Here is a 20,493-nt window from a genome sequence, read left to right on the forward strand (position 1 = left end):
TAGTAGTATTTTACACTTTTAAATTTGAAATCCAAAGAACACGGCCCAACTAAATCGTGCTGTCGTTTTTGGCTGTGACTCCAAATAGTAGAAGTATAGAATGGCTTTGGATCGAGTTCCATTAGAATACTAGTCAATCAATCAAATGTGGAATAACCAAGGAGATAAGTCATAAGTGGTCCCTTTTATCGGGTCAGTTGGAATAACGAGAGGCTACGTCATGGGGGGGAGGGAGGTCGGTGGGGTATTCTGGTCCAGTGAATAAAGAGTGAAAGCATTAGTAGACAAAGGGGAAGCGTTAAAAGGATGCGGCTTGGGCTCGTATTCCCAAATTTACCCTCCGCTTTCAAGAAGACAGTTCAATCTAAGAAGGAGCACGAGGCAGTGTGACCAAATGAAGACATAATCATTATAGTTTCTCTTATCAATCAAATCCATGTCAAAATGATTGCCGAAATAGAAAACTGCTGATATCCTGCACTCTCTCACTTGCTAATTAGTCGGTGGTAAAATATTAAAGTTTATATAATAAAAAAATTTTAAAAATTTTACCTTCTAGTTGCTAACTATAGACTAAGTGATTTAGTTATAAGCATTGATGTTCCTATTTTATCTTTTTAAGCATTTATCCTAATAAATAAATATAATAGTAGTGTGAGGTACAGGTACAAATAAATACACGATACCAACTTTGTTGCAAGAAGGAAGCAAAGGAGCGCTGCGTTGATAACATCCAAATAGAGGAGTACAAAAATGGTGATGATTTCTCCCTCCGATGAGTTGCAAAAAGGTCATCGCACAGTGCCAAGAGACATGTGCCATAAGGCACGATTTAATTAGATATGCCCAGGGAGACAAGGACAATCTTAATAACTCCTCTCATAATTGCACGTTAATTATTTTGAAGTTGCACTAATCTAATGTAAAATAAGTAGTCTAGTAACTAAGTTATACTTTTAATTTAATTAAAAAAAATTATAGATTTAGTTATTCGTGTTATATATATCAGTGAAATATTTTGAGCAGTAGGCAGAAAAAAAATAATTCCATTGATTACTTGAAAAGCAGTAGTACTCTGAAATTTTATACTAAAACAATGAATTGGGTCGAATCTGCCAAAAGAATATTGCTGAAAAGGCAAAGGTTGTACCATAATTTTCTCCTTTTACGATCATAGATAAAAAAAATTAAATATATATATATATATATATGAGAATCTTAAGGTGTCCTTTGATTGGCACATAATGATTAAAAAACCACAGGCTAGAAGACTTACATGCATAAAATGTGTCGACTGACATTTACTTCTACTACAGAGAAACAGTGAGCTAGGGTATCAACTATCAACTCTTTTCTCTCTTCTCCATTTCATTTTAAGAACTTAGGACTAATACTCATATTATGAACGATAAGATAAGACTCAAATAGTTAAAACATATTATAACAGTGGCACCGATTTAATTAAAACACCATTAAATTTCTACTTATCAAATTAATTATACTTTCTTTCTGAGATCAGTGTAGGTATTCCTCAAGATGGGAAGAACAGCAGCATACGGCCTGAAACAAAAGGAGATAAGAAGTCACGAAGCAGCAGCTACGGCCGTCCGACCAAGCTCCCAAGTTACCATCACCATACATGACATGGCTACAGTGTCTCTGGTCGGTTAAAGCCATTCCCATATCACATGCACTAAATTCCACACCAACATAACTCAAATGGAATTTAACCCTCCCATGTTCCAGGAGCATGCAAATTTAACCAGCCATTCCCAACAACACCCAAAAATTAATTTACACAAACATTGCTAATAATTAAAACATAAGAGATGATCTCGTTACGTACTAATCTTCTTCTTTTTTTCTCTCTCTCTTTTTTGTTTTTTTAACCAAGATGAGATGAGATATGATCACCACTTCCTCTGGAAGTAGAATTCCCTCTCTCCAGATTCCTTACACGACAACTCTAAGGACCTGTCAAGCCTGTTAACTACTGCTCTCTTGAAGTTAAAATTCTCATTCACTTGCTTTCCAATACAACCCAAGCTGGCTCTGGACTCCACCAGTACTTCACTCAAAGGAAGCCTCTTGGATGCTGGGGTGGGGGTGGCGGCCGTGGCCTCCGGCCGCTGACGCGGCGCGCTCTGAGACCGCACCTTCGCCTCGAAAGACTGCGTGTTGGTCATGTAGTTGGGGCAATTGGTGGCATCGGCATTGTGGAAGGAGCCAATGTATCGAGGGGTGCTCTGCGCCGTCGCCGAGAGCCGGCATTTGTCGGCGACGGCGGCGGTAGCCCACCAATCGTAGTCCTGGAATTTCCGGCAATCGGGTACCGAAATGCGCGCCGGCGCCGGGATGGGAGAGGGGGTGGAAGTGGGGTATTGGATGAGTTCTTCCATTGGGTCTAGAACTGACGGGCTAGTTCGACGGGAAGATCTTGACCTGGGTCGACATGTATCCATCTCGACTATCTTTGGACTCCTGTCAAATTCGTACCTTTCCTGCTATAAATAGGGAAATTTTGAGAGAGTTAGATGATGCTAGACAGAGCTTAAGAGTGCCATTTTTTTGAAGCAAATGAGACGTACGAGAGATCTCCTATGGTGGAATTCTGGTTGGGTTTTTGGATCACTTGGTGGTGCGAGGTTGCGAGATCTCTGAGCTCGAACAGTGGCTTGGGCTCTGACCAAAGCTTGCATGCTGTACAACGTTGCAGCTGCTTTCTTGCGAACGAGGTATCCCCTAACGAGTGCTTGTAATTTAACGAGGGCTTTGAGAGCTCTGAGAGCTTTCTTTGCCTGCAATAGTATGGCAATTAAGAAACCAAGAGAGAATAGAACAGTGGACAAGGGCTTAATTGCAAAAAAAGTTGATCTTTTTTACATTACCAAGTATGCTCTGAAAGCAGTTTGGATCTTGACGGCAGCAAATTGTTCATGGGCTCCGGCGAACTTGGCGCCTCTCCCTTGGCTCGTGAGGCGCACCACCGCCGCCGCTGCATGCGCAGCCGCGAGGGCTGCATCGGCCGCAGCCGCCGTCGCCGCCGCCACCGCGATGGCGTGCGTGCCCTGCTCCTGGGTCCTCTCGGCGTACAGCGAGCTCAGCCACTTGGGGTCGTCAACCTCGTGGCCGGAATCCCTCGTAGACCTCGCAAAGCTCCACCTTTTCTTCTCCCTCATATCGAAGCAGCCATAGCTAGCGTACTCCTTGTGCTCCTTGGGCTCTTTCTTCCCACCCAAAAGGTTCCTTAGCCACCTAATAGCCCGACCCATCTCTCGGTCGTGGCTCGCGATTCCGAGAGAGAGAGAGAGAGAGAGACGAAGAGGGAAATGGGTTTCACTCAGAAGACCAAACGGAATAAGAATTCAAAGGAAAGGAATCTCCTTTACACAGTGACATATAAAAGATGGAAAAAAAGGAGAGAGATTTTTCGTGAGAAAAAACCTGTCAACTCCTCGTGAAGAAGAGCATTACAAGACAAAAGGGATGTCCCAGGAAAACAACCCAAAGCTTAGACGCAGTAGAAAACAAAAGGAGAGCGGTGGAAAGAGATGGGATCAAACTGGGCCAGGGCCAGACCCAGAATTCAAAAACGAGATAGAGGAAAAAAAAATATAGAAGAAAAGGGAGGAGATTTTGGGCTCTAATCTGGGAGTTCAAATTGTAGCTGCAGAGAGGAAGCAGCTCTTGCTTCTAAATATTCTCCGGGAAAGAATAGCGCAAGAAGACAGAGGGAGAGAGAGTAAAACACTTCAAACCCAGAAGGAAAGGAGGTTGGAGTTTTCTACTTCTCTCTCCCCTGTTTAAACGTTAAACCACATAATGACCATGAGATGAATTGGAATTGAGAAGAAGAGGAAGCTGACCTCAGAAAAAAGATCACAAGATTGGATTTTTCTTCAATGGAGATACATAGAAGCTTTTTACGATGTAATTATGTTGCAAAACGTAGACCCAATTGAGATAAAACAAATTAAAAGTAAATTATATAATACTAAAATCTCCCTTTAACTATTTAACTATTTCAAAATGGACGTTCTGTTTATTTATTATTTGTTTTTCTATTTGAACTGAATAGATGACCAATTTTCTACTCTCATTTGTCCACATCTTTCTTCTCAAACTTACACTAATGCATTTATACTTTCTTCCTTTTATCTTTTGTAAGCACTTGTTCTCTTAATTAATTCTTACAGCATTTCTCCTACTAATAGTGAACTTTATAATTTCTATTACTTTTCTCACTCAAACTTCCAATCTCTCTGACTTATCTCTCCCTCCCTTCTCCCATATTTCTCTCTCTCAATCTCGGCCCAATGCAATTTCTTTCATAATTTTGCTTACAATTTAATTTCTTCCTCTCAATCTCCGTATCTCTTAAATTTTATCAAATTCTTTCACGAAGTCCAATGAATACGAGGATGGAGGATAATTTCATAAAATCAACTTCTTCATCAACAGTAATAATTTATGAGGTTGTAAGACTCATAAAATCATTTTTTTTTCTTTCAAAAGTTATATCGAGTCATCTTTTAGGGGGTGTAATATAATTTAGCCATAAATTAATGAGATAAGATAATGACCCTAGAATCTAACTCCAATTGATGAATTGGCAACTGTATTGCACTATAGTTCTTGGGGTTGATGAAGATATTGAAATAGATATAGAGAGAGAAATAGGGAGAAAATAAAGTTTATATAAGATTGTGTTACTTAGAGAGATACTAAAAATCTATAAATCTATATAGTCCATTTATAGGATTTAGACCCTAATATACTCGCCTTGTGATCCGTGTGGGTACGTTATAATTGTTGACATAAGAAACGTTGACATCAAATTATACGTAGGCAAGTAGGAATCTTTTACTAGAAACAAAAGGGATAGTCTTTTGAGGAAGAATAAAGTTTGTTTCTCGAGAGTGTAAATAAAATTGCAGATATGATGCAGGTGAGATGATATAAAAGTCAAATATAAAAGTAAAGAAAAAGAAGAAGAACGAAGAGGAGCAGCAGCTTGCTTGCTCTCTCGATAACTCAGTCAAAGTGTCAAACAAACAACACACTGCATAAAAACCGTGGAGTTTGGTGGAGAAATCGTACGTTGACAAGAAGAAGGAAAAAAGAGGAGGGATTGATACAGTTTTAATGCAGAATTTAAGGAGAAAGATGGCTTCTTTTTATGCAATCTCTTAACAATCTGCCGATATAAAGAATTCCAAATAGAGACCTCATTTTACGTGTATTTGTTAAAATTAAAAAGAGAATTATTGCTGGATTAAAGATTCCAGCCCGACAACAATGAAGCCCATTTGGCCCAATTAGGACCATGGATTGTTACAATGGGCCATAATTAAGAAATCCACGAATGCATGCATGGGTGTGAAGATTTATATGAAGGCTATATAACAAGATCCAATCAAAAGTTTGGATAGCTGCAACTTTTAAGTTTGGGTCTTAAAATTACAAATTTTGTTACTTAATGGGTTAGCTTTGGCTCGTATTATACGAGCCAACCCTAATAAGAAATGAGTCATAACATTTATATATATATATATATATATAAACCAAACAGATATAGCACAATAGGGGAAAATCCATCTAATACCAATCCTAATGTTTAGGAGGAAGTCGAATCCATGAGCTTCATCATATATTGATGGAACCCAACTGTTGTTAAAATTAATAAGATAATTGTAATCCCTTATTAATATGAATTATGACCCCATGAAAAAAAGTCTGTCGACTGATTATATTATTTATTTTTATCAACTAATTATAACTTGATACAAACATTGAAAAGAAAAAAAAATTATAAAAGTAAATCCCACACTTGGCTACATTACAGACCCAACAACAATTAATACAAGTATCAAAATAAATACTCAAGCATAATAAAAAAATAAATGGCATAGAGCAATGCTCTAGCAGCAAGCCTCTCGTTTGGCTAGCCAGCACTACTACATGTAGAATAGTATGAGCCTTGGGAAGCAAGCTTAGACATGAATATAGACACACTACTGACGGAGTCTAGTGAATTTAATAAAACATCATATTTGAGTAAATATGTGAATCGAAGAAATAAAACAAGCAAATAGAAAAAGAGAGAAAGGAAATAAACAGTGAGGGGAGAAAAAACCAAACCCTATCAGAGCACTCTGCTAGGGCAGTAAAGAGAGAGCCATCTTCTCTTGGGATGGCCTATTTGATTTGAATCTTCTGCCCATTCATGAATTCTTCATCTCTAGTTCGGTCGGATCCAAAATTATCATGCCGAATTAGACCCAAATTTATCAAACTTTAACACTATGTAGACAATGGTTATGTAGTCCTATACTTAATTTATTTAAATAGAAGTCTTATGTTCTTCTATTTCTTAGATAGTACGAACAATCTTGGGTCTCTTGAAAAATTACTTTGTGTGACTATTATGTTTGCTTAATATTAAGCTTGTATTATTTTTGGTGAGATGATTAAAATATTTTGCTACACTTTTTAGCTATTAAACTAGTATAATTAAGTGCTACAAGTTGTAGCTAGTTGCTTTGGAATTATTTTGTTATAATTTTTTTATTTCATAATATATTGGTTATTTATAAGGAATATGAATTTCTTAAATTAGACAGGACAAGCTAAAAGGTAAGGCTTCTTTCCTCTCACTTTTGTCTCTTGCCCGCTTCGACTAGGGCACCTTCTCACTTTCTCCTCATATAGCCACTCCAGCTAGCAGAGGGTTATTTTCTATATTCTAAGTCACTATCTTTCTCCCTTTCTATTCTCTCCATAATTCTCTAATGTCATCATGACGGATGATGGTTGTAGAAGGTTGAAGCCCGGAGGGGGCATAGACCCTCCCCACTATGATCCTTAGCTCATATGAGACCTTTTGTGACCTCTCATATCCTTTGCAATTTATTCTTAAGGAAGAATGAAGGTCTTACTCCCTCCAACGAACTGTCGATGGCGGTCGTGATACTAATCAATGTATTATGTTAATTTTTTTTTCTTCTATTCTTTCCCTTAGTTTCACCGTTATAAATTGGTGATATTTTTCTCTTATCTTGGAGATTTATATGACTGTGCCTTAGACTACTAGATCGTGATAAAGTCACAGACTGACTCGATGATTTCTACATCTATGAATTTGTTTGGATTGTTATTTATCAATCTTTACTTGATGCCCTCAGAATGCATTCTTTTATTTATAATTTTGCTTGATGTAATCGGGTGTAGAGCTCATGTCTGTCGTTGCTCTATTTCTCATCTTATTTATGTATCAATCTCTTACTATAATTATTTTATTGTCTATCGGCTTTTCCTTAAAAAGAGATAGGTTGAAGTGATTTTTAAGTGATGGGCCATAGTTTTATGGCAACAATTTTAGATATAGGCAACATATAAAATATTAGCTAATTGAGGGAATTGCTTGATAATTAAAAAATTGTATAAGATATTTGAATCCAATTGAAGAGGAATTAGAAGGATCAATTATGTTTTCAAAACTTGATAATTTGCTGATACTTACTTGCGAAAGTTGGAGTTGACTTTTCTAGACCAATAACATGGCAACAAGTGGATTTATTGGTCAGATTTACACAATTATTCTAATGTATAAGATAGTGGATAAGGATAACTCTCACATGCACTGCAACAGGTGGGATATCCTAAAATAATTGAGAACCAATAGTTAATTAGTTGCTGTAATTATCGGATCAGATTCAAATCCGTTTAGTAGATTAGTGGTCCATCGATATATATATATATATAATTGAATTACTGGATAGAAAGTTTATTCCAATCAAATTAGAACAAGATTAAATACTCTCCTAGAGTCCTAACATAAAGGTTCGGCAATTTGAGAACATATTAATACTCAAGGTTTACTAGAAAAAAAATCTTCTTATTTAAAAACTCCCCAATCCTATTTTCAAATATAGTTGTAAAGGAAAAAACTTTGAAACCTAGGAATATACTAGATAATATGCAAAATAACCTTAATACTCTTGAATGAGTTTTTTTAATTTAATATAAAATAAATAGAGAATTATATTTTAAGATCAAATAAGGGGTCTTTTAAATATGCCTTATGGGGAGGTGGTTAATTGGTTTTTGCAAGTATAACTAAGAAACAGAATTAATGGACAAAAATGTCAAAACGACGAATCGTTTTACTATAACGATAAAATCTATGGGCTAATTTGTAAAAATACCAAATGAGAAAAGATCTGTCCGCTGACCTGGCAATCCTACGACCACTCGGAAAAATCATTCATGGCCGTTCGAAATCATGATCGCTCACTACTCACCGTTCGATGTTTTGATTCTAAGTAGAAAACAACGAAACGTCAGAGATATTTTTGACATATTTCACCTCGAGTTAAGCTGTTCCGGCTGATCAACACAACGCCTTCGCCGACCGAAGAAAGCCGCGGTCCCCATGACCGCGTAGAACCTTCTTTATACCACCTTCTATTTCACTTTCTCCTAATCACAGTAGGAGTAATTAAACCTAATACTACTATTATTCTTAATTAAGAAATTAAATAAACGTGCGCTCGTCCACCAACCGGCTAACTCTTAAGTCTTAACCCGTCCTTTCTCTCTCTTCCTTTCTCCTCTCTCCTCTTTCCTCTCTCTCTCCTTTTTCTGGCCGCCGTGGGTAAACCGCTCGCCGCTCGCAGATTTAGGGTTTTTCCATTCGCCAGATCTTGTCGGCGCCGAAGATTCTTCGGATCTTTTCTCTGATCTCCTCTAATTCCATGTCGGATTGAGTTTTTTAGGGCTCCGAAAGATTTCTTGGTCAAGTCGGTCGATTCTATTGGTTTGCGTTCGATTAGCGTCTTAGAGTTATAGATTTGGTTATCTAGGGTTCCGTTACGATGTCTTCTGGGTCTTTAGGGTTGGATTTGACGGTTTGAGATTAGATCGATCAGGGCTGGCTCTTAGGTCGGTGGAATTGAAAGAAAAAGAAAAGAGGACATTTTGTTCTTTTATCGCGTTGGATTTTTATTTGCTAGTTGGATTGGCCTAATTGGAAAATTAAGGGAATAGTTATTTGATTTTGTCGTTAATCTGAGTCGAAAAGATAGTTTCTTGAGTGCTTGGTAGGAATAGGGCAGGTATCTTATTAGGGTCTTGCGGAGTTTGCTTTAGCTTTTTGTAGGAATTTGTTTCGCGTGTGCGGGATGGGTGGTTCTAATGACATGGGTGGCAATGGGCCAAGGGTTCCGAAGCAATATGGTATAACAAAGCCAATATCAACTGCTGGGCCTTCGGAGGCTGATCTCCAGAGGACGGCAGAATTAGAAAAGGTCTGGAAAGTTCGCTGATTGATGTGATTCCGTAGCTTGATCTTATACTGTCTATATACTGATTATGCGTGGCGTTTTATCTCATTACAGTTCTTGGTTGATGCTGGGCTGTATGAAAGCGAGGAAGAGGCTGCAAAGAGAGAGGAGGTTCTAGGAGAAATTGATAAGGTAGATATTTCTTTCTTTTTTGCTTTTGCCATATCAAGTTCATTGGCTTTAAAGATTGTTCCTTCATTGTAGCCCTTGCAGTATTAGCAGTTGTACTGTCTTATAAGTTACTCATCGTTACATTTCAACAATGGATACTATGAAATTTATCTACAAAGCTTTTATATAAGATTTCTCATTGATGAATTTTTCTTACGGAAACTCATAGTGTTGCAAATAATCACCGTAGTAATTCAGTGAGGTTAGACAACACTCATATATAGCAACCTTAATGAAAGACCATTAGTTACATCATGCATCAAATTTCAGAGAAATGGTTGAATGTTTTGTATTAAAGGGTTTCAACTTTTGTTTTTCCTGCAAGATCTAATAAGGTTCACTCTACTAGGGTTCCCCATTTCCCAGATTAGTTTTCTTTTCTTTTTATGAAAATATTTGTGTTGGTCTTGCACAAGTTGCTATAGTAATGAAGATTCTTTTTGGTTGACATGGTTTGTGTTCTTCCGAGAACCTAACTTGTGTTAGGTTGTTAAGTAAAATAGTAGAATGACAACCTGGGATCCCCTCTTTGAGATGCTGCACCAACCTGGTACATTACTTGGTCTTCTTGTATGCTCAATTCGTCTTAATCAATCATATCATGGATTCATCAATTAAAGCGATATTAGCTACATATATTGTACAACCAGGGTGCTGAATAACTTATCTTGATTTTTATAGTGAATTCATCTTAAGTTTTATCCCTCATTAGTTGTAGCTTCATCATTCATATCCTTGACAGTATCCTCATAAATTCTAGACACTCCTTTCTTATAAAAAAGCCACCATACTAATTTCTAGGAATAATATTGTAAGCTTTCCCTAAATTGTGAAGCGAAATAGTGCTTTGGATTGATGATCTTCTTGCTTACCTGCAATTAGTGGTAGTGGTATAGGGCGGGACTTTCTAGCCTTATCTAGCTTATAGTGTAATTTTTTCTTTTTTTCATACCTACCCTTAAAAAGAGGGACTGGACTGGGATCGTTCACCAGCTTAGGCCCTGATGAAGAAAGTTGGAGCAACATTGTATTAGAACACATTACCCATCTTCGGGGATAAGGGGTGGAACAACCTATTTATCGACTTATTGTAGCTCAGGACAGGCGTCGTCGTCTAGGCGTTCCCTCTTGTTTAGATCTCTCCTAGGACGTCGTCTAGGCCAAGAGCCATAGTTAGTTGCTATTTCCATGGCTCGAAAGAACTTGCCAAGGGAGCAAGAAAATGGGTGCTATAAGGCACAACGGCTTGAGCGTTCCCTTTATGTGAAATGGGTCATTGCTTTCCCTTCCGCACCCTTGATCAGGGGATTCATTAAAGGGATTGACTGATTCCAGGTTGAACTTTTTGGTATATCTTTGTTAACTTAGAAGAGCCCCTTAGAGAATTGACCTTTCTGACCCGACCTGATTTTTGGCTTGGGCTCATTGATGTGGGAACCCAAGTCTTTTCATCCTCACTGGGCAAGCAAAACTATAAATTTCTCCCTTACATAAAAAAGAGGATATAAAACATGACTATGTAAACTGGTCCTTTCTGGGTTAAAATTTTAAATCTTGCTCATCCATATTGAACCAAGTTTTGTTTTATTAATGTTGTCAGAATGAACATGGAGAACTTGCTTATTTTCTCATTTGATGTGTTCTCTTTATCTTCTTTATTTATCAGTATATCATGTGCAGATATGCTATTGGTTTAATTGTTGTTAAAGTTTCATTCAGCTATCAGTGGAACTTATTTAAACTCATTTGGATTCTTAGATTGTTAAGGTCTGGGTGAAGCAATTAACTCGCCAAAGAGGGTACACTGATCAAATGGTGGAGGATGCAAATGCTCTCATTTTTACATTTGGATCTTACCGCCTAGGGGTAATACATGTTGATTTCTTCTCTATGGAGATTTTAATTATTTTCTTATGTAGCTTATTTGGTAGTTTGTAGTTGTGAATAATACATGGTGTGCATATCTATTCTAAATTAATCATAAATAACATAGAAAGATTGTGCTATACTAAATGTCCTATGTTATTTATGTTAATCATAAATAACATAGGACATTGACCCTATTCCAACTACCGAGCATATCTCTTCTTGTGTATTGCTTACTGTTAGCTTTCTATTTTTCTTTGTTTTGATCTTGAGCCACAGAAGAAGAATGATAATTTATGTTGGCTCTAAAGAAGCTAGGAATAGAACTATGGGAAACTATTGTCCCCTGTAATTGTTTGATGTAGAGGAAATGCAAGATTAACTAATGACTCAGTTAATCATCTGCTGATTAAGTTGGAAATTGGAATAGATACAAACTGGCATGTGCTTTTTTGGGTCGAATCAGCAGATTAGATTAAATGAGTTTGTTTTGTAGTAGACATAACCTTTACTTCAATGGTTATTTAGGTTTAGTTAGGCTTCCCCGTATGGGGTCAGGATTTACCTTCCGCATTTGCCCTATGCTCCTAATACACTAAATAATTAAACCACATTTATTTAGTATAAATATTCAATTAGCAACAAGGTATAAATAATATAGATTTAAAAGAACATTAAGGCTGTGTCTGGATCAATATTTTTCTTGGTACTTATCTTTTTAGGATGTGAAATGCAACATGCATATTAGTCATACTACTACTAGATTTACATGTCTCTCAAGAGGCTTCGAAGATCTCACTTATCTGTATATTAACTTACAGATAGGGGTGGCAATTGGGTCGAGTTAAGCCGGTTCGAGTAAGGTCGAATTCGGGTCAGGTCGGGTCAATTTCACTTTGACACAAACACGACCCTGTTATTAAACGGGTAACACGACACGACTCGTCTAACCCGTTTAATAAACGGGTCGGATTAACACGACCAATCTAACTCGTTTAATAAATGGGTCGTGTTAACCGGACACGTTAACACGACCCTACTAACCCGTTTAATAAATCCTATATAAAATTCAATATTTATTGATTTATCATACAAACAAAATAACTTATTTTCAACTCAACTCATACAACATCAAAATTACAATTTTAATAATTCATTATAATAAAAGCTCATACAACAAAGTTTAGAGTTTAAAACAAAGTTTCAACTCTTAAGCCAAAATCAATACAACAAATTGTATGGAATAAAGTTTAGAAAAATCCATACAACAAGTTATACAATAAAGTTTAGAGTTTAGAACAAAGTTCTAACTCTTAAGCCCAAATCCATACAACAAATTGTATGAAATAAAATTCAGAATAAAGTTTAGAACAAATCTATACAACAAGTTTTAGTTCCAACTCTCAAATGTAACAATCCCATAACAATTAAAACAAAGTTTAAAGTTTACAGTCCATTATAAATTACAAATATTTTGAAATAAGTAAACAGTAACATTAAGCCCTCCGTTTTATTGTCCAAAGATCATGACCCTGTCAAAAAGAACAAAAGAGAACGTAAATAACTAAGATATAAAATAGAGAGAAAAACTTTCTTTAGAATAAATTTTGAGTATTCACTGGATTCATTGAACAAAAAACTTTCTACAACATAATCTACTCATCCTTCAAGACAAAAATGTCACTTTGGAATACATTTGCTCTAATTTTTCTCCCTCAAGTTTTATAATCTTTAATAACCAAGATAAGCATATGCAAATCAATGAAGATATCTATGAGACTATAAAGATAATAAGTAGAAAAAGATACACATATTGCAAGAAAAGAGAGAGATATCAAGGAGAGCAGAATTATCATGCCATTGGAAAGTACTATGCCAAGAAAGAAGCATGAAAATTTACATAAGATGAATCTATAAATATATAGAAAATTTCTCCTTCAATGAGCCAGATACAAGGTTAGGGGAAACAAGCTCCTGGAACATTCCAAAATGTAATAGACTATGAAATTTTGCTCACAGTTAAAAATGAACTCAATGATACAATATGATCAAAGTACACCATGGTCAGTACATCAAAGAAATTTGGAGCAAATCCACTGGCCAAAATATCAGTAGCTTATCTTCAATTTAGGTTCAAGCAAGGATGATGAGAAACATATTTATACTCAAAGGTGATAATTAGAAGATAACAGTATACAGCACTCATAGAACTTTGGTCACATATCATGAGTTAATAACCATAATATGTCATTTATTATAAACTTTAGGTGGACATAAGAGAACAGTTAGCCTAAATTATTTATTCATCAAATGTAAATCCAAGCACATAAGAAAATGTGGTCCTGTTGGCCACCTCCTCCCTGAACAGACTGCAGAACTTTTCTAATCTAAAACTTCCTAGACTTGTGAACAGAAACAGTTGTCATGTTGCTGAATGATATTGCTCGCTGCAATAAACTAAGCTGTATCACAATTTTCCAGTTTGGCGCTGGTTTCCAAATTGATATTGCTCGTTGCAACAAGTCCTTGATGGTGTGGAAAACCAGTGTGCTTTGAAATTGATCGTAATGCATTACCTCAAAAGATCCGGGGACTGGTGGAAACCTTCGAATCTCAATTACAAGACATAATAGGTCAAATGAACAAGAACAAGAACAGAACAGAACCCCCATCAAAAGAATCAAACTTTTATCCTAGTAGATGGATCAGGCTACAGAGGAGCAACTAAAACCATTATAGATTTAACACCACAAAGAGGCGATACCCGATCAACAACACATAATCTATGGATCTTATCAATATACAGTAACAGAGACAAGAAGAGCTCACCTTATCAATATACAATAATGGAGCGGGCAAGGGGGGTGTTAGAGCCTTATAGGTAGGCTGTAGGGGGAGATGCCGAGATGAGGCCATTGGCAGCGTGGGAACTGGGGAGATGAGGGGACGACGAGGGTTGGATCGGGAGGGAAGGAGCCAGCAAGGGGTGAAAAGCCTTAGAGGTAGGGGAGATGCCGATTTGTCAAGATGACACCGGCGACAGTGTGGGGGAGATGAGGCCGACAACAGCAGCGGTGTGGGGATTGAGAAGATGAGGGTGGCGGCGGCATCGTGGGGAAGAGAACGAATGGGATGAGTTGAGGGAGTGAGTGTGTGAGATAGTGAGTTAGGGTTATTTAGTTTAGTTTATATATAGTGCGGGTTAGTGGGTTGGCGGGTTGACCCGACTCGAACCGACTCATATACTTAAATGAGTTAAACGAGTCAAAACATATCAGCTATATAAATTCGAACACGACCCGATTATTAATCGGGTTAGGCAGGTTGACCAGTTTATGACCTGAATCCGATTAAATTACACCCAAACCTGACTAAGAGGTAGGTTATCGTGTTGGATTATCAGGTCGGATCAATATTTGTCATCCCTACTTACAGAGTTTGCTGCATGGCAACGTAGGGAAAAGTTAGAGATTAACATAATCCATTGGAAAGGGGATAAGTTGGCAACAGATGCATCTGAGGTGGCTATGCGCGATTAGTGGCGGTGCTCTTTTTTTTTTAGTACAAATATTGTATGATTTGTATTGTTCAACATTTGCATTGTTCTTGTTATTGTATCCTTTTTACTCCATTGTCTTAGTCTGATTCTTTAGATATATAAAATCTGGAAATTTACTAGTAGTTTGTTGTAAGTTGAAGTGTTCTTATGCATGCTAAACAATTCTGTATCATGACTGAATCTTTGTTCCAATTTCTGATTTCGAGATTCTGGAAATGTTTTCGACTTTCCGTTTCATTGTTTTCTTTATATATTGGAAGAATTTTATCGGAAATGCTTCCATTTCGTTGTTTTCTTTTCCTACTGGAAGAATTTTGTATAGGTTTGAAGATGATATATGTTCTGATAGGTTCATGGACCTGGGGCTGATATCGATACTCTCTGTGTTGGGCCATCTTATGTTAACCGAGAGGTGATTTCTCTCTTATTATTTTGAGGTTTGATCTATTAGTTATTATCTTCTTTAGTGGCACTTTATTTGCTACCTACTTCCTGCAGGAGGACTTCTTTATCATCTTGCATGACATTTTAGCTGAAATGGAGGAAGTGACTGAACTACAACCTGTTCCAGATGCCCATGTTCCTGTCATGAAACTCAAATTTTGTGGAATATCTATTGATCTCCTTTACGCCAGTGTCTCTCTCTTAGTTGTTCCCCAGGTAAACCTACTGGGAAGGAAACTGATTTCTGCAAGTTCTTCAATCATGTATCTTTGTCGTCATGTGCTAATAATATTTGTTCAGTGTCATTTTGCCTGTGCATTTCTCTGTAAGTTTGCTTCGCTTTTATGGACTATAATCAAATTCCCATGCTGTAACCTGCACTATTGTTTTATTAGAAACACGGATGACATGTTTATATTGTGTTAGTTAACAGTTAACAATCTTTTTTGTTGCCATACCTCCCTGATGTTTTTTAATTGGGTCAAGAACTTCTGAGAACTACAAGTTTGTTTTCTTCTAATGATCTATTTTGCTGTAAAATCTTACTTTGAGGGCCACTTCTATGCTTTATCTTTAAGCAGCCTAATTGAAAAGTGTTCTTTCCTTCCGTCCTCATGAAATGGAACTTCTTTTACTTTACCTTTCTATTGCATCTTTTGTTGAAAGTTCTGTGCACTATATACACTTTCAATGAAAAGTAAATTTATCCATCGACTGTTGTGTGTGCGCACGCGTGTGCTTGTGTAATGTAACACATATTGAGATGTTGATATTGCCTCAAGATTGTAAAAAAATGCATCATGAGATGTATTGAATATTAGCAGAACTCTTAAAACTTATCTTGGCCTGCCTGATAGGGGAGAGATCATATATCTCTTCAGGACTTTGTGAAAGCAATGCAATCTATGAATTTTGATGTTTACGTCATTCGTTTACATATCCCAACTGGAGAAACAAGTTGAGCTCTGCTTGATCAATTTGATCTTGGTTTCTCACATGAGGAAGCTATATATCATTTATTTGTGTGGAGACGCTTTCTTATGAAACCTTTTTTGCTTATTTGTGTTCAGTATCTGCAGATGGTAAATTTCCTGTCATCATCTAGTCAACAATGCACCGTTTGCCATTGGTTTCATGGGTGGTTCATTGTTTTCTGTGTTGTTGAAAAGAAAAAGAAATGAATGTCATACATATGCATATTATGCTATATATGTTTGTGTCTGTAAAATCTATAGTGTTTTTTCAACTTATTTATAATCATGCCCATCTTGATATATGTATTGTTAATGCATCTAATGTTGCTACTACTACTTTTCTACAGGACTTGGACATCTCACAAGGATCTGTGCTTTACAATGTTGATGAAGCTACTGTTAGAAGTCTAAATGGCTGCAGGGTTGCAGACCAAATTCTTCGTCTTGTTCCTAATACTGAGGTTATTATTATGAACAACCCCTTTTCTTTTCGTATTTACAGTTCTTTGTCCTCTACAATATTATATTTATCTTTCTTTTTCTGGCAGAATTTCCGTACAACTCTCAGATGCCTGAAATACTGGGCAAAAAGACGGGGAGTTTACTCGAATGTAAGCTGGTTTCCTTTTGTTTGTTCTACTATGTATGAAATCTTTGAATATCTGTTTTCCTGGTTGTTTCTTGAATCAGGTGACTGGGTTTCTTGGTGGTGTTAATTGGGCTCTATTGGTTGCTCGCGTCTGCCAGCTTTATCCTAATGCTGTGCCAAGTATGCTAGTTTTTAGATTCTTCAGGGTTTATACACAGTGGCGCTGGCCAAATCCAGTGATGCTGTGTGCCATTGAAGAGGATGAACTTGGTTTTCCTGTGTGGGATCCACGTAAGAATCCTCGCGACCGAACTCATCATATGCCTATTATTACACCAGCATATCCATGCATGAACTCTAGCTATAATGTCTCAACGAGCACGCTTAGGGTTATGATGGAGCAGTTTCACAATGGTAACAAAATTTGTGAGGTATGCGGCATCGGTTCCTCGAAGGAATTTGTAGCATAAATTATATTCTCAATCTAGAGTTCTAGACTCATTATTTTATTTCCTTTTCTTTTTTGTAGGATATTGAGTTGAATAAGGCCAGTTGGAGTGCTTTATTCGAGCCTTACCTTTTCTTTGAGACATACAAGAATTATTTACAAGTTGACATTGTTGCTGTGGATGTTGAAGATCTTCGATTGTGGAAGGGATGGGTTGAGTCTCGTCTGAGGCAGTTGACGCTGAAGGTAAGCACTTATTCCTTGGGGTTTTCTTGACTGCGTTTATAGTTTAGGTAGATTTAACTATGTTATATCTGCAGAGGGAGGGAATCTTCTAAGTAGTATTACTTTTCTTTAGAAGTTGTTGTGTCTCACACTTCTAGTTGTTTGTTTCTATTGTGTTTTATTAACAGATTGAGAGAGACACATACGGAATGCTGCAATGCCATCCATATCCATATGAATATGTAGACCCTTCAAAGCAATGTGCACACTGTGCCTTTTTCATGGGGTTGCAAAGAAAAGAGGGAGTGAAAGTACAAGAAGGCCAACAATTTGATATACGTGGAACAGTTGAGGAGTTCAGGCATTCAGTCAACATGTACATGTTTTGGAAACCTGGAATGGAGTTATATGTTTCTCACGTTCGTAGGAAGCATATTCCAACTTATGTATTTCCAGAAGGGTATAAGCGACCCCGTCCGTCCAGGCTTGCAAACCAGCAGCAGTCTGATAAAGTTTGTGCTGAAGATGGCGTTATGGAATGTGAGGGTGGTGGATCTGCAGAATTACGACTCAAGAGAAAAAGTGATCCTGATAAAGATGATTCTAGAACTTGCAGACCTGAGAAACGGGCATCCATTAGCCCATGCAGGCAGATGTCTCCTGCACCTGAACTTGGTGGTAGTATGACAGTTGAAGTTCATGGTGTTTGTACTGCTACAGGGGCTAAGGTGGCCAGTCCATCAGTTAGTCCACAGAATACTGAGGATATGTCTAAGATTTGCCTGCAGAGAAATGATGACTTAAGTATGCATGATAACCAAGTGAATCTTGGCGCCATTAGCACAAATAGGCACAGACAGACACTCTCTTCTGATGAGAATGGCGACATAGGGCCAACCTATGAGTCAAGCTCACAGATGGATTTGGTGGATCAAAACTTTGAGGAGAATACAGCTATGACCACCAGATCTATGGCGATAGATGGTGTAGATGTTGATAGTAAGCAAGGCAACTGGACTTCACACACAGAAAATTGCAGAGCTCCACCAGAGAATGTATGCAGCAATATAAAAGGCATATCCACGAAGGTTATACCACAGCTTGTTGGCAGAGAGAACCTTGGTAGGGATGATGGAGAGGAATTGCAGGAGAACAGACAAGGGACAGATATAGGAAAAGCCCTTTCGGAGAATGAGCATTTAAATGGAAATGGAGCAGTAGAGAATGGCATTACAGATGAGTTAGAGGTCTTGCTTCTGGTGCATGTTTACCTTCTGAGATTTTAATGTGGTAATTTACATGTTCTCTGAATTTTCTTTTGCTCTATTTTCTTCTTTATTGTTTTCCAATCTGTGAAGCCAAGCCTTGCGGTTGGAGTGGTTCTTGAAGCTCATGGAGGTGTGAATTCCGATTCTTCCCAGAAACCAGCACTGAGGCACGTCATCTTGAACTAAAAGTTATGCATTTGGGACGTTTATTCTTTGTTTTCTTCATACTGTCCTGTTTGGTTGTTTGTTTTGTTAATTATATGATAGGTTAAGTCTGACTTCCACTGCATGAGATTTAGAAGCTTCAGCTGGAGCTGGAAGCTGCAAGGCGACGAGGATCACTAACTTTGAAGGAAGGGAAGGCTTCACCTGTCATTTCTGTGGGTAAGCTACTGGCCTTGATTTGTGTTTTTGCACATGGATTGTCACGGATGGAAACCGTTCGGGGCATCCAGAAAATGTGGCATGGGCTTCACCAAAAGTTAGACATGGGAAAATGACGCACAATAATTGTTTTATGAAGTGGAATGGCCAGATGATTTGAGCAACCAAAGCTCCAGGAAAATTATATTTAGTGCTCCAGGACATGGCGGAGTACATTGTCCTTTCCTTTTGGTAGGGGTTATTAGGTTTTGGTTAGGATCAGTCTTTCTTGGCATTCAATATCTTCATCTCGTGGGTTCAGGTGCTGGAAGGGTGGATGTTCCCTCGTAGATAGATGTAGACTAGGCTAGCGGTGATGTTCCTTAACTTTCGTCTACCAAATACTTTGTATACTGCCTCCCCCTGTAATATAACAATCTAAGTTTGCCCTTACATTATCGCGTCGTTATTGTTTGTTATCTAGTTTTGAATTCATTTATTTGCTTGCGACCTCCTAAGTTGCCGTTATGATTAGGTTTATTGACAAATATGCCGACAACAGTCTGATTGGCTTTCTTACTCCATTTTACATTTTTCTCATTTGGTTTCTTAGAGCTGCTCTCTTTTGGGACGTTCAATATGTTCTTAGATGGTATTCTTCTTTGGATTGAATTTTCTGTAATTATTTTCCTGGGGTTATCAGTTGTGTCAACCTTGCGGATCTAGCGTTGGATTTTGAAATGCTTTTGGATGATTAATAGTTGTGGTTCCTTAGGAGATGCACTAGATTATGAATATGGCCAAACGAATCTTAATTCACTCTGGTTCCGTACATTACACTTTAACCTTGATTACTTACTATGGTCAACGTCGAGTGGGATTGACCAATTAACAGATTATATATTTTGGATTTATATATTATTCTACCAATAAACACGAGGGTCATCCGATCAGTGTGATAACATAGGTAACTCTGCACACGCGCAAAAAGTAACATAGGTGTGCACTTCTTTCTAATTTTTTGATCAAAATAGAACTAATTTTTTTATTTTTTTATCAAGATAGACTATCCTCAAAACTTATTTTCCAAATAGAATATAATTCACTGTAGTCAAAATGAAAACGCTAATTTATTTCTGTAATTGCTGAAAGATTAAGTTATAAAAATTTATATACATAAAACTTTTAACATTTTAGAATATGATAAAATCGCTAACTAATTAGTATTTTTATTAAGACTAC

At 37.3% G+C, this 20,493-nt stretch overlaps 2 protein-coding genes across 4 annotated transcripts; one reads left to right on the plus strand and one right to left on the minus strand.

The window, feature by feature from the left end:
* Positions 1-1,720: 1,720 nt before the first annotated feature.
* On the minus strand, positions 1,721-3,479 carry LOC140781112 (protein IQ-domain 26-like). Of its 2 annotated transcripts, none has more exons than XM_073126917.1 (3): positions 2,889-3,479; positions 2,589-2,798; positions 1,721-2,504 (listed from the first exon to the last, which is right to left on the minus strand). In XM_073126917.1, exons 1-3 carry the CDS (start codon positions 3,270-3,272, stop codon positions 1,911-1,913), a joined length of 1,188 nt encoding a protein of 395 aa, XP_072983018.1. In that variant the 5' UTR covers positions 3,273-3,479; the 3' UTR covers positions 1,721-1,910. The 2 variants fall into 2 exon arrangements, with proteins under 2 accessions (XP_072983018.1, XP_072983019.1); XM_073126918.1 differs by having other exon boundaries at positions 1,721-2,501; positions 2,889-3,455.
* Positions 3,480-9,048: 5,569 nt separating this feature from the next.
* LOC140781639 (nuclear poly(A) polymerase 4-like) lies at positions 9,049-19,704 on the plus strand. Of its 2 annotated transcripts, none has more exons than XM_073127712.1 (12): positions 9,049-9,308; positions 9,399-9,476; positions 11,274-11,381; positions 15,290-15,352; positions 15,439-15,600; positions 16,706-16,819; positions 16,907-16,969; positions 17,049-17,378; positions 17,477-17,641; positions 17,809-18,867; positions 18,979-19,055; positions 19,156-19,704. In XM_073127712.1, the coding sequence occupies exons 1-12, from the start codon at positions 9,183-9,185 to the stop codon at positions 19,178-19,180; spliced, it is 2,370 nt and encodes a 789-aa protein (XP_072983813.1). In that variant the 5' UTR covers positions 9,049-9,182; the 3' UTR covers positions 19,181-19,704. The 2 variants fall into 2 exon arrangements, with proteins under 2 accessions (XP_072983813.1, XP_072983812.1); XM_073127711.1 differs by having other exon boundaries at positions 19,188-19,704.
* Positions 19,705-20,493: the final 789 nt, after the last annotated feature.

This window comes from Typha latifolia, chromosome 2 (assembly GCF_019914945.1).
Source record: "Typha latifolia isolate L0001 chromosome 2, TyphaL0001v2, whole genome shotgun sequence".
NCBI lineage: Eukaryota > Viridiplantae > Streptophyta > Magnoliopsida > Poales > Typhaceae > Typha > Typha latifolia.